The sequence below is a fragment of the Loxodonta africana genome, chromosome 9 (assembly GCF_030014295.1).
Source record: "Loxodonta africana isolate mLoxAfr1 chromosome 9, mLoxAfr1.hap2, whole genome shotgun sequence".
NCBI lineage: Eukaryota > Metazoa > Chordata > Mammalia > Proboscidea > Elephantidae > Loxodonta > Loxodonta africana.
This window is the reverse complement of record NC_087350.1, coordinates 23,061,573-23,077,609: the sequence shown is the minus strand read 5'-3', so window position 1 is coordinate 23,077,609 and position 16,037 is coordinate 23,061,573. Positions and strand designations below refer to the sequence as shown.

Here is a 16,037-nt window from a genome sequence, read left to right as displayed (position 1 = left end):
AAACACTCAAGACTGAAGTTGGAATACTAAAGGCTTCTATGGGCAAACTACTGAACAATGCAGGAAGCTTCAAAAGAAGGAATATACACAGTCACTGTACCAAAAAGAACTGGTGGACATTCAACCACTTCAGGAGGTGGCATACATTCAAGAATCGATGGTACTAAAGGAAGAAGTCCCAGTGCACTGAAGGCATTGGTGAAAAATAAGGCTCCAGGAATTGACAGAATACCAACTGAGATGTTTCAACTAACAGATGTAATGCCAGAAGTGCTCATTCATCTATGCCAAGAAATCTGGAAGGAAGCTATCTGGCCAACCAACTGGGAGATGTCCGTATTTGTGCCCATTCCAATTCCAAAGAAAGATGATCCAACAGAATGCAGAAATTATCAAACAATATCATTAATATCACACACAAGTAAAATTTTGCAGCAATACATCAACAGGGAACTGCCAGAAATTCAAGCCAATTCAGAAGCGGACGGGTAACCAGGGATATCATTGCTGATGTCAGATGGAACTTGGCTGAAAGCAGAGAACACAAGAAAGATGTCTACCTGTGTTTTATTGATTATGCAAAGGCATTCAACTGTGTGGATCATAACAAATTATGGGTAACACTGTGAAGAATGAGGATTCCAGAACACTTAATTGTGCTCACAAGGAACCTGTACATAGACCGAGAGGCAGTTTTTCGAACAGAACAAGCAGATGCCACATGGTTTAAAGTCAGGAGAGGTATGCATCAGGGTTGTATCCTTTCACCGTACTTATTCAATTTGTATGCTGAATGTCTTAGGCTGGGTTCTCTACAGAAGCAAAACCAGTAAAGTGTATAAATATGTAAAGAGATTTATATCATGGAAACAGCTCAAACAATTGTAAAGGCTGAAACGTCCCAAGTTTGTGTATCAGGGTAGAGGCTTCTCTCAATTCACGTAGCCGCAGGGGCTGGTGAACCCAAGGTTGGCAGTTCGGAGGGCGGGGCTTCTGCTCTCAGGCTGTGAGATCCAGGAATTCTAAGAACTGCAGATAAGCTGATAGCTCAAGTTCCAAGAAGAGGAGGTCAGACGAACAGGCAGCACAGGATCCAAAATAAGCAAAAAAGCCAGAACATCTGCTTATATTTGGATGCAGGCCACCCTCCCAAGGAAACTCCCTTTCAACTGACTGGCTACTCACAGCAGATTCAATCATGGCTGTGATCACATATAAACACTGAGAATCATGGCCCAGCCAAGGTGACACACAGTCTTAACCCCTACACTGAGCAAATAATCCGAGAAGCTGGACTATATGAAGAACCAGGCATTGCGTAGGTAGAAGACTCATTAACAACCTGCATTATGCAGATGACACAACCTTGCTTACTGAAAATGAAGAGAACTTAAAGCACGTACTGATGACGGTCAAAGACTACAGCCTTCAGTATGAACTACACCTCAACAGAAAGAAAACAAAAATCCTCACAACTGGACCAATAAGCAACATCGTGATAAACAGAAAAAGGTTAGAGTTGTCAAGGATTTCATATTACGTGGACCCACGATCAATGCCCATGGAAACGGCAGCCAAAAAATCAAAAAACGTACTGCATTGGGCAAATCTGCTGAAAAGACCTCTTAAAGTGTTAAAAAGCAAAGATGTCACCTTGAGGACTAAAGTGCGCCTGACTCAAGCCATGATATTTTCAATCACCTAACATGCATGCGACAGCTGGGCAATGAATAAGGAAAACCGAATAATTGTCACCTTTGAATTACGGTGTTGGCAAAGGATACTGAATATACCATGGACTGCCAAAAGAACAAACAAATCTGTCTTGGAAGACATATAGCCAGAAAGCTCCTTAGAAGCAAGGATGGCAAGACTTCATCTCCTATACTTTGGACATGTTATCAGGAGGTATCAGCTTGGTCAGGTAGAGGGTCAGCAAAAAAGAGGTAGACCCTCAACGAGATGGATTGACACAGCAGCTGTAACAATCGGTTCAAATAAAGCGACAATTGTGAGGATGGTACAGGACCAGGCAGTGTTTCGTTCTGTTATATACAGGGTCACTGTGAGTCAGAACCGACTGCACGGCACCTAACGACAAGAAGGATAAACCTACTTCCTCCCAAAAAATAGATTTGAAAGGGTTGTCTATGTATACACTATGAAAAACTCCAGTTTTTCATAGTTAAAGGAGATTTCAGGCACTTTCTCCACATACGAGAAAAGCAAGCACAAATAGAGAAGCCCTTTATGACAAGAGCATTTAAAATTGGAAATTACCAGAGAAGAAACATGAGTTTGTGAATATGGAAAAGTACTCTACAAATGAAAAAGAATACTTCTTACATTTTAAACCAGTTATGCACCACCCATCTGTCAGTAGTGGCTAGAGTGTTGCTTTGATGAACAGGTTTCAATGGCACTTTCAGACTAAGACAAACCAGGAAGAAAGGCCTGGCAACCTGCTTCCATAAATCAGCCAATAAAACTCCTATGGATCACAATGCTCCGATCTGCAACTGATGGCACAGGACCGGGAAGCATTTTGCTCATTGTGCATGGTAACGCCATGAGTCAGGGGCTAACTCAACGGCAGCTAACAAGAACAAGGTGCAAGAAAAGTCTGAAGGTCTGGGTAAAAATGATTCATTTTCTGCTGAAGTGCTGGCCACCAAAAAAAAACCAGATGCCACCAACTCAACTCTGACTCATAGCGACCCCATGTGTGTCAGAGGAGAACTGTACTCCACAGGGTTTTCAGTGGCTGATTTTTCAGAAGTAGATCACCACGCCTTTCTTCCCAGGTGCCTCTAGGTGGACTCGAACCACCAGCCTTTCAGTTAGCAGCAGAGCACATTAACCATTTCCACCCTATGCAGGGACTCCACTAGTTCATAAAAGCTGTGTCTACGTTCACCGTAACAAGTCTAAGGATATAGCCTCCTTCCAGTACACTAACCGTTCCACAGAGCAGAGGCGCACGCATTAGTAAAAGCCAAACCCTTAGGTTATGAGTGGCCATAAGCTTGAAGCACTTTATAGTAAAAGAGTAACTCACACACTGATGCAACTTAATAAACAAGAAAGAACAGTCATACGCTCCTAACTACGGTGCAATGAATCGCTCTTATAAGGCCTTTCCACCCATGTTCTTGTAGCTCCTATTTAAATGACTGGCTGGGACTATGCAAATAAAGTGCGTGGAATCTTGTGGGGATTGAACAGTCTGCTAATACAAATAAGGTGCATGGAACCCTTTGTAGGGGACGAGGTAGTTCGTGGTCTTGCGGGTGGGGTGGTGGGAGTAACACCTTGAAACTGACAAGGAGCTTGCTATGTAACCAGCTTCCTTGACAGAGTTCGAGAGAGAGACCCGGAGAGAGGAGCTGTAACACTGAAGACAGCGAGAGATGGAGTAGCAGCAGCAAGAGCAACAGCAGTGCAAGTCGGCAGGAACCAGGAGACCGGGGCCAAGACAGCTGTGGTGGGGCTTGCTGAGCCACAAAGCTAAGAGCTGTAACGCTTGCCCGGGCAGGGCCTGGTGGCAGCAACCAAAAAGCAGCTCTCCTGATCAAGAACTGTATCCTGAGTCATTCCTGTCACTTCTGAGTTGATCCCGATCCCGAGTCGTAACCTGTAACTTCCCTGATAAACCCCATAATCTTAAGTACAGTTCATGAGTTCTGTGAAACGTTGCAGCGAATTACGGAACCCAAAGACGGGAGGGCAAGTACTGAATCGACAGGGAATAGCTGGTGTTAGAGACGATGGAGTGGTACAGCGGTTTGAAAAAGTTGGACATTTGGGACATCTTTAACCTCTGCCTCATAGGAACAGCTTTGTGGTGATCCTTATAAAAGAAATTATTCATACTAAAAAAAAAAAAAAAAACAGAAAGACACATAAAGCTTAAATATTTTAATTAACAGGGAGCCCCTTTTTAATCTATGTAGAACCTGATTTTTTTTTATTAACTTCTATTGAGCTTCAAGTGAACGTTTACAAATCAAGTCAGACTGTCACATATAAGTTTATATACATCTTACTCCGTACTCCCACTTGCTCTCCCCCTAATGAGTCAGCCCTTCCAGTCTCTCCTTTCATGACAATTTTGCCAGCTTCCAAATCTCTCTATCCTCCCATCCCCCCTCCAGACAGGAGATGCCAACACAGTCTCAAGTGTCCACCTGATATAATTAGCTCACTCTTCATCAGCATCTCTCTCCTACCCACTGTCCAGTCCCCTTCATGTCTGATGAGTTGTCTTCGGGGATGGTTCCTGTCCTGTGCCAACAGAAGGTTTGGGGACCATGACCACCGGGATTCCTCTAGTCTCAGTCAGACCATTAAGTATGGTCTTTTTATGAGAATTTCGGGTCTGCATCCCACTGATCTCCTGCTCCCTCAGGGGTTCTCTGTTGTGCTCCCTGTCAGGGCAGTCATCGATTGTGGCCGGGCACCAACTAGTTCTTCTGGTCTCAGGATGATGTAGGTCTCTGGTTCATGTGGCCCTTTCTGTCTCTTGGGCTCTTAGTTGTCGTGTGACCTAGGTGTTCTTCATTCTCCTTTGTTCCAGGTGGGTTGAGACCAATTGATGCATCTTAGATGGCAGCTTGTTAGCATTTAAGACCCCAGACGCCACATTTCAAAGTGGGATGCAGAATGTTTTCATAATAGAATTATTTTGCCAATTGACTTAGAAGTCCCCTTAAACCATGGTCCCCAAACCCCCGCCCTTGCTCCGCTGACCTTTGAAGCATTCATTTTATCCCGGAAACTTCTTTGCTTTTGGTCAAGTCCAATTGAGCTGACCTTCCATGTATTGAGTGTTGTCTTTCCCTTCACCTAAAGCAGTTCTTATCTACTGATTAATCAATAAAAAACCCTCTCCCTCCCTCCCTCCGGCCCCCCCTCGTAACCACAAATCTACGTGTTCTTCTCAGTTATACTATTTCTCAAGATCTTATAATAGTGGTCTTATACAATATTTGTCCTTTTGCCTCTGACTCATTTCGCTCAGCATAATGCCTTCCAGGTTCCTCCATGTTATGAAATGTTTCACAGATTCGTTACTGTTCTTTATCGATGCGTAGTATTCCATTGTGTGAATATACCACAATTTATTTACCCATTCATCCGTTGATGGACACCTTGGTTGCTTCCAGCTTTTTGCTATTGTAAACAGAGGTGCAATAAACATGGGTGTGCATATATCTGTTTGTGTGAAGGCTCTTGTCTCTCTAGGGTATATTCCGAGGAGTGGGATTTCTGGGTTGTATGGTAGTTCTATTTCTAACTGTTTAAGATAACGCCAGATGGATTTCCAAAGTGGTTGTACCATTTTACATTCCCACCAGCAGTGTATAAGAGTTCCAGTCTCTCTGCAGCCTCTCCAACCTTTATTGTTTTGTGTTTTTTGGATTAATGCCAGCCTTGTTGGTGTGAGATGGAATCTCATCGTGGTTTTAATTTGCATTTCTCTAATGGCTAATGATCGAGAGCATTTTCTCATGTATCTGTTAGCTGCCTGAATATCCTCTTTAGTGAAGTGTGTGTTCATATCCTTTGCCCACTTCTTGATTGGGTTGTTTGTCTTTTTGTGGTTGAGTTTTGACAGAATCATATAGATCTTAGAGATCAGGCGGTGGTCGGAGATATCATAGCTGAAAATTCTTTCCCAGTCTGTAGGTGGTCTTTTTACTCTTTTGGTGAAGTCTTTAGATGAGCATAGGTGTTTGATTTTTAGGAGCTCCCAGTTATCTGGCTTCTCTTCGTCATTTTTGGTAATGTTTTGTATTCTGTTTATGCCTTGTATTAGGGCTCCTAAGGTTGTCCCTATTTTTTCTTCCATGATCTTTATCGTTTTAGTCTTTATGTTTAGGTCTTTGATCCACTTGGAGTTAGTTTTTGTGCTTGGTGTGAGGTATGGGTCCTGTTTCATTTTTTTTGCAAATGGATATCCAGTTATGCCAGCACCATTTGTTAAAAAGACTATCTTTTCCCCAGTTAACTGACACTGGGCCTTTGTCAAATATCAGCTGCTCATATGTGGATGGATTTATATCTGGGTTCTCAATTCTGTTCCACTGGTCTATGTGCCTGTTGTTGTACCAATACCAGGCTGTTTTGACTACTGTGGCTGTATAATAGGTTCTGAAATCTACCGTAGAGTGAGGCCTCCCACCTTCTTCTTTTTCAGTAATGCTTATCCGAGGCTTCTTTCCCTTCCATATGAAGTTGGTGATTTGTTTCTCTATCACCTTAAAAAATGACATTGGAATTTGGATCGGAAGTGCATTGTATGTATAGATGGCTTTTGGTAGAATAGACATTTTTACTATGTTAAGTCTTCCTATCCATGAGCAAGGTATGTTTTTCCACTTGAGTATGTCCTTTTTAATTTCTTGTAGTAAAGCTTTGTAGTTTTCTTTGTATAGGTCTTTTACATCCTTGGTAAGATTTATTCCTAAGTATTTTATCTTCTTGGGGGCTACTGTAAATGGTATTGATTTGGTTATTTCCTCTGCCATGTTCTTTTTGTTGATGTAGAGGAATCCAAGTGACTTTTGTATGTTTATCTTATAACCTGAGACTCTGCAAAACTCTTCTATTAGTTTCAGTAGTTTTCTGGAGGATTCCTTAGGGTTTTCTGTGTATAAGATCATGTCATCTGCAAATAGAGATAATTTTACTTCCTCCTTGCCAATCCGGATGCCCTTTATTTCTTTGTCTGGCCTAATTGCTCTGGCTAGGACCTCTAGCACAATGTTGAATAAGAGTGGTGATAAAGGGCATCCTTGTCTGGTTCCCGTTCTCAAGGGAAATGCTTTCAGGTTCTCTCCATTTAGAGTGATGTTGGCTGTTGGCTGTTGGCTTTGCATAGATGCCCTTTATTATGTTGAGGAATTTTCCTTCAATTCCTATTTTGCTGAGAGTTTTTATCATAAATGGGTGTTGGACTTTGTCAAATGCCTTTTCTGCATCAATTGATAAGATCATGTGGTTTTTGTCTTTTGTTTTATTTATGTGGTGGATTACATTAATGGTTTTTCTAATATTAAACCAGCCTTGCATGGTTGGGGGTACCTGGTGTAAATCCCACTTAGTCGTGGTGGATTATATTTTTGATATGTTGTTGAATTCTATTGGCTAGAATTTTGTTGAGGATTTTTGCATCTATGTTCATGAGGGATATAGGTCTGTAATTTTCTTTTTTTGTAATGTCTTCACCTGGTTTTGGTATCAGGGAGATGGTGGCTTCATAAAATGAGTTGGGTAGTATTCCGTCATTTTCTATGCTTTGAAATACCTTTAGTAGTAGTAGTGCTAACTCTTCTCTGAAAGTTTGGTAGAACTCTGCAGTGAAGCCATCCGGGCCAGGGCTTTTTTTTGTTGGGAGTTTTTTGATTACCGTTTCAATCTCTTTTTTTGTTATGGGTCTATTTAGTTGTTCTACTTCTGAATGTGTTAGTTTAGGTAGGTAGTGTTTTTCCAGGAATTCATCCATTTCTTCTAGGTTTGCAAATTTGTTAGAGTACAATTTTTCGTAATAATCTGATATGATTCTTTTAATTTCAGTTGGGTCTGTTGTGATGTGGCCCTTCTCGTTTCTTATTCGGGTTATTTGTTTCCTTTCCTGTATTTCTTTAGTCAGTCTAGCCAATGGTTTATCAATTTTGTTAATTTTTTCAAAGAACCAGCTTTTGGCTTTGTTAATTCTTTTGATTGTTTTTCTGTTCTCTAATTCATTTAGTTCAGCTCTAATTTTTATTATTTGTTTTCTTCTGGTGCCTGATGGGTTCTTTTGTTGCTCACTTTCTATTTGTTCAAGTTGTAGGGACAGTTCTCTGCTTTTGGCTCTTTCTTCTTTTTGTATGTGTGCATTTATCGATATAAATTGGCCTCTGAGCACTGCTTTTGCTGTGTCCCAGAGGTTTTGATAGGAAGTATTTTCATTCTCGTTGCTTTCTATGAATTTCCTTACTCCCTCCTTGATGTCTTCTATAACCCAGTCTTTTTTCAGGAGGGTATTGTTCAGTTTCCAAGTATTTGATTTCTTTTCCCTAGTTTTTCTGTTATTGATTTCTAGTTTTATTGCCTTGTGGTCTGAGAAGATGCTTTGTAATATTTCGATGTTTTGGATTCTGCAAAGGTTTGTTTTATGACCTAATATGTGGTCTATTCTAGAGAATGTTCCATGTGCACTAGAAAAAAAAGTATACTTTGCAGCAGTTGGGTGGAGAGTTCTGTATAAGTCTATTAGGTCAAGTTGGTTGATTGTTGTAATTAGGTCTTCCGTGTCTCTATTGAGCTTCTTACTAGATGTCCTGTCCTTCTCCGAAAGTGGTGTGTTGAAGTCTCCTACTATAATTGTGGAGGTGTCTATCTCACTTTTCAGTTGTTAAAATTTGATTTATGTATCTTGCAGCCCTGTCATTGGGTGCATAAATATTTAATATGGTTATGTCTTCCTGATCGATTGTCCCTTTTATCATTATGTAGTGTCCTTCTTTATCCTTTGTGGTGGATTTAAGTCTAAAGTCTATTTTGTCAGAAATTAATATTGCTACTCCTCTTCTTTTTTGCTTATTGTTTGCTTGATATATTTTTTTCCATCCTTTGAGTTTTAGTTTGTTTGTGTCTCTAAGGTGTGTCTCTTGTAGGCAGCATATAGACGGATCGTGTTTGTTTATCCAGTCCGAGACTCTCTGTCTCTTTATTGGTGCATTTAGTCCATTTACATTCAGCGTAATTATAGATAAATAAGTGTTTAGTGTTGTCATTTTGATGCCTTTTTATGTGTGTTGTTGACAATTTCATTTTTCCACTTACTTTTTTGTGCTGAGACGTTTTTCTTAGCAAATTGTGAGATCCTCATTTTTGTAGTGTTTGACTTTATGTTTGTTGAGTAGTTACGTTTTTCTTGGCTTTTATCTTGAGTTCTGGAGTTGTTATACCTCTTTGTGGTTACCTTAAATTTACCCCTATTTTTCTAAGTAAAAACCTAACTTGTATTGTTCTATATCGCCTTGTATCACTCTCCATATGGCAGTTCTATGCCACCTGTATTTTATTCCCTCTTTTTGATTATTGTGATCTTTTACATATAGAGTTCAATGATTCCCTGTTTTGAGCATTTTTTTTTTAATTAATCTTTATTTGTTTTTCTGATTTCCCTACTTGAGTTGATATCAGGATGTTCTGTTTTGTGACCTTGTGTTGTGCTGGTATCTGATATTATTTGTTTTCTGACCAAACAATATCCTTTAGTATTTCTTGTAGCTTTGGTTTGGTTCTTGCAAATTCTCTAAGCTTGAGTTTATCTGTAAATATCTTAATTTCGCCTTCATATTTCAGAGAGAGTTTTGCTGGATATATGATCCTTGGCTGGCAGTTTTTCTCCTTCAGTGCTCTGTATATGTTATCCCATTGCCTTCTTGCCTGCATGGTTTCTGCTGAGTAGTCTGAACTTATTCTTATTGATTCTTCCTTGAAGGAGACCTTTCTTTTCTCCCTGGCTGCTTTTAAAATTTTCTCTTTATCTTTGGTTTTGGCAAGTTTGATGATAATATGTCTTGGTGTTTTTCTTTTTGGATCAATCTTAAATGGGGTTCGATGAGCATCTTGGATAGATATGCTTTCGTCTTTCATGATGTCAGGGAAGTTTTCTGTCAGCAGATCTTCAACTATTTCTCTGTGTTTTCTGTCCTCCCTCCCTGTTCTGGGACTCCAATCACATGCAAGTTATCCTTCTTGATAGAGTCCCACATGATTCTTAGGGTTTCTTCATTTTTTTTAATTCTTTTATCTGATTTTTTTTCCAGCTATGTTGGTGTTAATTCCCTGGTCCTCCAGATTTCCCAGTCTGCATTCTAATTGCTCGAGTCTGCTCCTCTGACGTTGTCTAATTCTGTAATTTTATTATCAATCTTTTGGATTTCTACATGCTCTCTATGGATTCTTGCAACTTATTAATTTTTCCACTATGTTCTTGGATAATCTTTTTCAGTTCTTCAACATTTTTATCAGTGTGTTCCTTGGCTTTTTCTGCAGTTTGCCTTATTTTGTTTCTGATGTCTTGAAGCATTCTGTAAATTAGTTTTTTATATTCTGTATCTGATAATTTCAGGATTGTATCTTCATCTGGGAAAGATTTTGATTCTTTTGTTTGGGGGGTTGCAGAAGCTGTCATGGTCTGCTTCTTTATGTGGTTTGATATCGACTGCTATCTCCGAGCCATCTCTAAGATATAGTAGTGGTTTATTCTATAATTGCTCACTGAGTCTTGTTTTGTTTTCTTTCAGTATATGTGGATGGGCTACTAGATTGTGCTGTCTTGTTTGTTGTAGCCCTTGACTTACTTATGACCTATTACCAGCTGGTTTGGTCTGTTGCCAGATATATATGCCTGAGTCTATTCACTATTCTTGAGTAGAATCTGATTTTGGGTCATCAAGTGTGTGCTGCACCCTAACACCTATCCACCTCGAGAAGTATTGGTGATAGTTGTATGCACCAGATTCTATTAGCAGCTGGGGTTCACCCTCTGGGGGGGGAGCAGGATGCTGACAGGCTGCCCCCAAGTGTCAGTGAGGTAGGTGTGTCTCTATTCCTATAGCACCTTGGTGGGAGGGCACTGCAGCTGTACCTTAGGCCCCCAATGCAAGTACCTCTACTGATTGGTAGATGTCACCCTCCTTAGACCCCTAAGGCAAGAGGCTAGGTGGTCTGGGGGGAGCTTCAGCCCTCAGTTCCCTGTTGTGGGTGAGTTAGGGCTCTGTTGAATAAGCAGAGATATCAGATCTGGGGAACTTGTTTTTCCAGAAAATCCGCTAAAAAAAAATGCAGTCAGATCCCTATCAGAACTGCCTTTGGATTATAACCGCCTCCTTGTTCCCTGTAAGGATGAAAGTCCGAGATTTGGATCCTATATGCTTGGCTGTAGCTGGTTCTGTATTTTTAGTCCAATTAGGGATGGATTTTTGGTCCCTGGGTTTTTTGTGGTTCCTTCTCTCAGGCCGGAAGGATGGGTTAGGAAAAGACCAAAAAAAAAGGTGGGGGGGGAAGCAAAGCCACCGCAGAGCCGGAGCCGTTCTCCCTCTGGCTCAGAAAATTTCAATGTTAATGAAGCTGCCTGGGAAGGGTAGGGGAGGGTTCAGAGAAATAGGAGAGTAGCACCTCGGAATATAGGCACAGTTGCTTATCTTGCTTGGAATGACTATTTTATTTGAGATTCCCGAGGGGCGTGTCGCCTATGTGCGCTGGCTGTGTGGAGATTGCCCCCGAGGGTCTGGCCTGCTGAAGCCGCGGTCAGATGCTCCGCTGCCAGTCCAAAGTCCAGCGTCAAGGTTCCCCTGCTGGGACGCTTCACTCTCGGCTCCAAAATCAGTCACTGCCTCCCAGGGACTTCTCGTCCCGCCAGCCGCGTAGCCGCGCCGCCTCCGCGGACCGGCTGGGCCCCCTCCTGGGGTTAGTTCAGGGGAGTAGGGCTGCGTCCCGTGCTTGCGCCGTGACAGTGCCCAATCCAATGCCCAGCGTCAAGGTTCCCCGGCTGGGACGCTGCACTCCGGGCTCCAAAACCAGTCACTGCCTCCCGGGGACTTCTCCCACCAGCCTCGTTGCCACACCGCCCACGTGGACCGGCTGGGCCCCCTCCCAGGGTGAGTTCAGGGGGGTAGGGCTGCTCCCCTTGTTTGCGCTGTTACAAGATTTTTGAGTTCAGCTCCCCTGGGCCCAGCCCTAAGCCCGGCGCCAAGGTTACCTGACTGGGACGCTGGCTCCAGGCTCCGAAAACAGTCGCTGCTTCCCCGTATTTGTTCGTTCTCCGTCTCTGAATCTGTGTTTGTTGTTCAGGGTTCGTAGATTGTTACGTATATGATCGATTCACTTGTTTTTCTGAGTCTTCGTTGCAAGAGGGATCCGAGGTAGCGTCTACCTAGTCCGCCATCTTGGCCCCGCCCAGCATGTTTTTCTTTCTTTTTTTTTTTTTTATCTAAAAAACCAACACTCTTGAGGCCCCTACTTTCTTTGTTAGCATTTTTTTGGATGTCTGCAACCCCGCTCCCATGAGATATTTGAGGACACAAGCAGGTCTCCCAAACTGGACACCAAAATTAAAAAAAAAACCCCAAACCCACTGCTGTTGAGGCAATTCCAACTCATTGAGACCCTATAGGACAGAAGAGAACTGCCCTGTAGAGTTTCCAAGGCTGTGGCACAGTGATTAAGAGTTACGGCTTCTAACCAGAAAATCAGCAGTTTGAATCCACCAGCCGCTCCTTGGAAACTCTATGGGGCAGTTCTACTCTGTCCTGTAGGGTTGCTATGAGTTGGAATCAACTTGACAGCAATGGGTTTGGTTTGGGTTTGGTAATCTTTATGGAAGCAGACTGCTACATCTTTCTTCTGCAGAGCCACTGGAAGTTTGAACCACCAACCTTTTGGTTAGCAGCCAATCTTAATCACTGTACCACCAGTGCTGACCTGACACAGAGTAGGTATTTAATAACATTTGTAGAAAGTAAAAGAGAAAAAAAGCCAATAAGAGGATGATTTTGATGCCATCTCAGCTCTTTTGCATTTTTCCCATTCATCACCTTTGCAAAAGGTTTCACAGCAAGCCCACCCAGGGCCTTGGGCATATGGGGGTTGGAGGTTGGAGTAGGGTGTAGACCCAAGGCTCGATCAAGAGCCAATTCCATGTAACTACGTAAACACACACAGCCACCTATCTTCCCACTGAAAAGAATCTGATAGCTCATAAAGCGCTACTGAGAGCAGAAGTGAGGAAAGCAGCAGGCCTCACCTTCTCATCCTGGTATAACTTGTTGACGCTCTCCAGCTGGAAGTTGTGACTGGACTGGATCTTGTCCAGTTGTTCCCGCTGCTTCTCCAGTTCTCCCTGAAACTCATTCTTTTTCAGTTCCACAGCGCCTCTCTCCGCAGCTGCCCTGCGGACCCTGCCTTCCAGCTCCATGATGCGCGTCTAGGAGGAAGCCACAGCGTGAGGGCGAATGTCGCTGCAGACCGCCTGCCAGAGCCCCCACAGCAGGCTCAAGCTGGGCCCTGGAGCAGCCATCAGGCCTTACACCCCTCGTGGGTTCCAAAGGCTCACATTTGCAAGTCAATTGTGTGGAAGCTAGAACAGGTTTTTCTAGAGAAACGTGGTGCACGTGGAAGCATTCACATGTCTAAGCTTTAGTGTGTCCACTGTCAAATGGAGACACTCCCATGCACCTCAGGGCTCTATGGAATTCAATGAGGTTAAGTACCTACAAGCCCAGGGCTTAACCTGGCACAAGGGGTGCTCAGATGCTTAGTTCCTTGCCCCTGCTAGCAAAGTACCTGACAACTCTTTATAAGATATTACTTCTAAAAACCGATTCTGTTCTACAACTCCAGTACCCAACCTCACATCTGCCCAGAAAGCAGTGGTTCTGGTGGAGGCTGAGACACAGGGTCCACAACTGTGGGAGAGTAAACGTGAGACCAGGACAGAATATTAACAAAGCTGAGATGAAGTTTCATGGTTAAGAGTCCAAGCTCTGCCCTCAGAACGAGTTGGTTTGGAATCCCAGCTCCACCTGTACTAGCCTTTCTGTGCCTCAGTTTGCCTACCTGTGAAACGGGGAAAACAAAGTCCCAACCTTGTAGGGTTTGTGAACAAAAGAAATTAGGTGTACAAAGTGCTCAGCACTGTGCCTGGCCCCTGATGGGCAGGCAAAAACCCTGGTGGTATCCTAAATGGGACTTTGGAACATAAAAAGAATATTAGATTAAAGACTAAGAAAATCTGAATAAACTACAGACTTTAGTTAATAAAATAAAATAAACCCATTGCTGTCGGGTAGATTCTGACTCATAGCAACCCTATAGGACAGAGTAAAACTGCCCCATAGGGTTTCCAAGGAGTGCCTGGGGGATTCAAATAGCAACCTTTTGGTTAGCAGCCCAGCTGTAGCTCTTAACTACTACACCACCAGGGTTTCCAGTTAATAATAAGGTATCATAATTGGCTCATTGGAGCCCTGGTGGCACAGTGGTTAAGAGCTCAGTGCTAACCAAAAGGTCGGCAGTTTGAATCCACCAGCTGCTCCTTGGAAACCCTGTGGGGCAGTTCTACTGTGTCCTATAAGGTCACTATGAGTCAGAACTGACTCGCAAACTCACCGTACTAATGTAAGATGTAAATAAATAACGGGCAGCTTGGTGTGGAGCATATAGAAACTCTGTACTTCCCCTGAAATGTTTCTGCCACCTGAAGACTATTCTAAAATAAAAAGGTTATTTTAAAAAAGAAAGACACCTGGAGATCCACGCTCCGGGAGCTGGCAATCCAGTAGTTGAAGCCCAGGACGACGATACAGGCCACCAGGGCAGCCAGCAGGAGTGGCGGTGACTTCATGCTCCGACGCCCGTTTCCCAGTCCCATCATCTCAAGGGCGGGGCTGAGAATCTGCCAAGTAAAAATAAACAAATAAACCTCAATACTGTTATCACCACCCTGGAAGCAGGGGACATCCATCCATCATCACGACCTCAGGGTCCTGCCATGCTTGAACATGAAGCATGAACAAGGGGAAACTCTCCTTGAAATGCAAAGCTTCAATGGAGAACATGTACACAGCACACCCACAGTTCTGTGTGCCGTGGGCAGTGTGGTCAGCTCCCCAGGGCAGGCTCATGGGAGTGAGGATCGTCCTTGGAATCCATCACAGATAAGCTCAGGACCTTGGGCAAGCAGCAATTTCTCTTATCCTTCAGCTTCCTCATCTGTAAAATGGGGATAATTATAGTACTGCCTCCCTAGTATAGTGTGTGAATTAAATTAACAATCTAAGCAAACAGGATGGGGCAGCGGTGGTTCAGTGGTAGAATTCTTGACTTCTGTGAGGAAGAGCCTGGGCTCGACTCCCTACCAATACACCTCATGCGCAGCCACCACCTGTCTGTCAGCTTGTGTTGCTATGATACTGAAAAGATTTCAGAAGAGCTTCCAAGAAAGAAAAGCCTTCGAGATCTACTTCTAAAAAAAAATCAGCCAACAGACGATTTTTCAAAAGAAATCAGTCAAAACCCTACGGATCACAAGGGTCTGATCCTCAACCCATCATGGAGATAGCACAGGACTGGGCAGCATTTATTTCGTTCCCATGTTTATGAGGTAGCCTTAAGTCGGGGGCCGACTCAACGGCAGCTAACATGCAAACAGCCACAGCAAAAATGAAGTGCTTCCACATCCCATCAAAAAGAAGATGTTTCTCATTATTCCCCAGTGAGGCCTTTTTGATTTGACTCCTAAGATGGGAAGGTTTTTACCCCTTGACAGAATTACTAATGATACCCCCATTAAAGCTTTTTTTGAGCTGAAGAAGGAAACCCATTATGAGGGTGAATGTGAATTCCCACTGTATAAATCATGACGGGGGCACACTACTCACTCAAGGCACTGCTACGGATGGTCTTCTTACTCAAAACACATCAGGGAGGTGAAGGTACGTAATCTAACTGAGGTCACAGGCAAAGCGTTCCTATTGGGATTCAAAACAGAAAAGAGGCACTCTCTCCGTGCCAATGAGAAGACAGCTTCCCGTGAGCCCTCATTTCTCTCGCTTTTGTGCAACGTCAGCGTGGTGAGCCTCAGAGTGGTGTTAAGAGACTCTGAGGAAAAAGACCGACTCAGTGTAAGAGCTACTGAATGTGATAAAACTTGTTAAAAGAAACAAAGATATATCTTAGAAGAAAAAGAAAAAAACCAGTTGCCGCCAAGTCAATTCACACTAAGAGTGACCCCATGTGTGCCGGGGAGAGCACTACTCCACTGGGTTTTCAATGGCTGATTTTTCGGAAGGAGATCACCAGGCCTTTTGTCTGAGGCACCGCTAAGTGAACTCCAACCTCCAATCTTTCAGTTAGCAGCCAACTGTTTGCATAAGGTATAAATCACGTTCATATGCTTCAACTCAAAACCAGTTCTGGCTGGTTACAAGTATTATTCACCAAGAATGAGGAAAAGTCTGACTTTTCCAAACAGCTTT

The 16,037-nt window shown here is 43.0% G+C and overlaps 1 protein-coding gene across 1 annotated transcript in view; it reads right to left on the bottom strand.

Annotated features, from left to right (window-relative positions):
* Positions 1-16,037, bottom strand: part of GOLM1 (golgi membrane protein 1) — an 85,407-nt gene that overhangs the window by 51,862 nt on the left and 17,508 nt on the right. The window contains exons 2-3 of the mRNA XM_003407761.4: positions 14,306-14,455; positions 12,806-12,985 (exon numbers count right to left, since the gene is read on the bottom strand). Coding sequence (XP_003407809.1) covers positions 12,806-12,985; positions 14,306-14,434 — 309 coding nt within the window. The 5' untranslated portion in view covers positions 14,435-14,455. The remainder of the gene's footprint in view (positions 1-12,805; positions 12,986-14,305; positions 14,456-16,037) is intronic.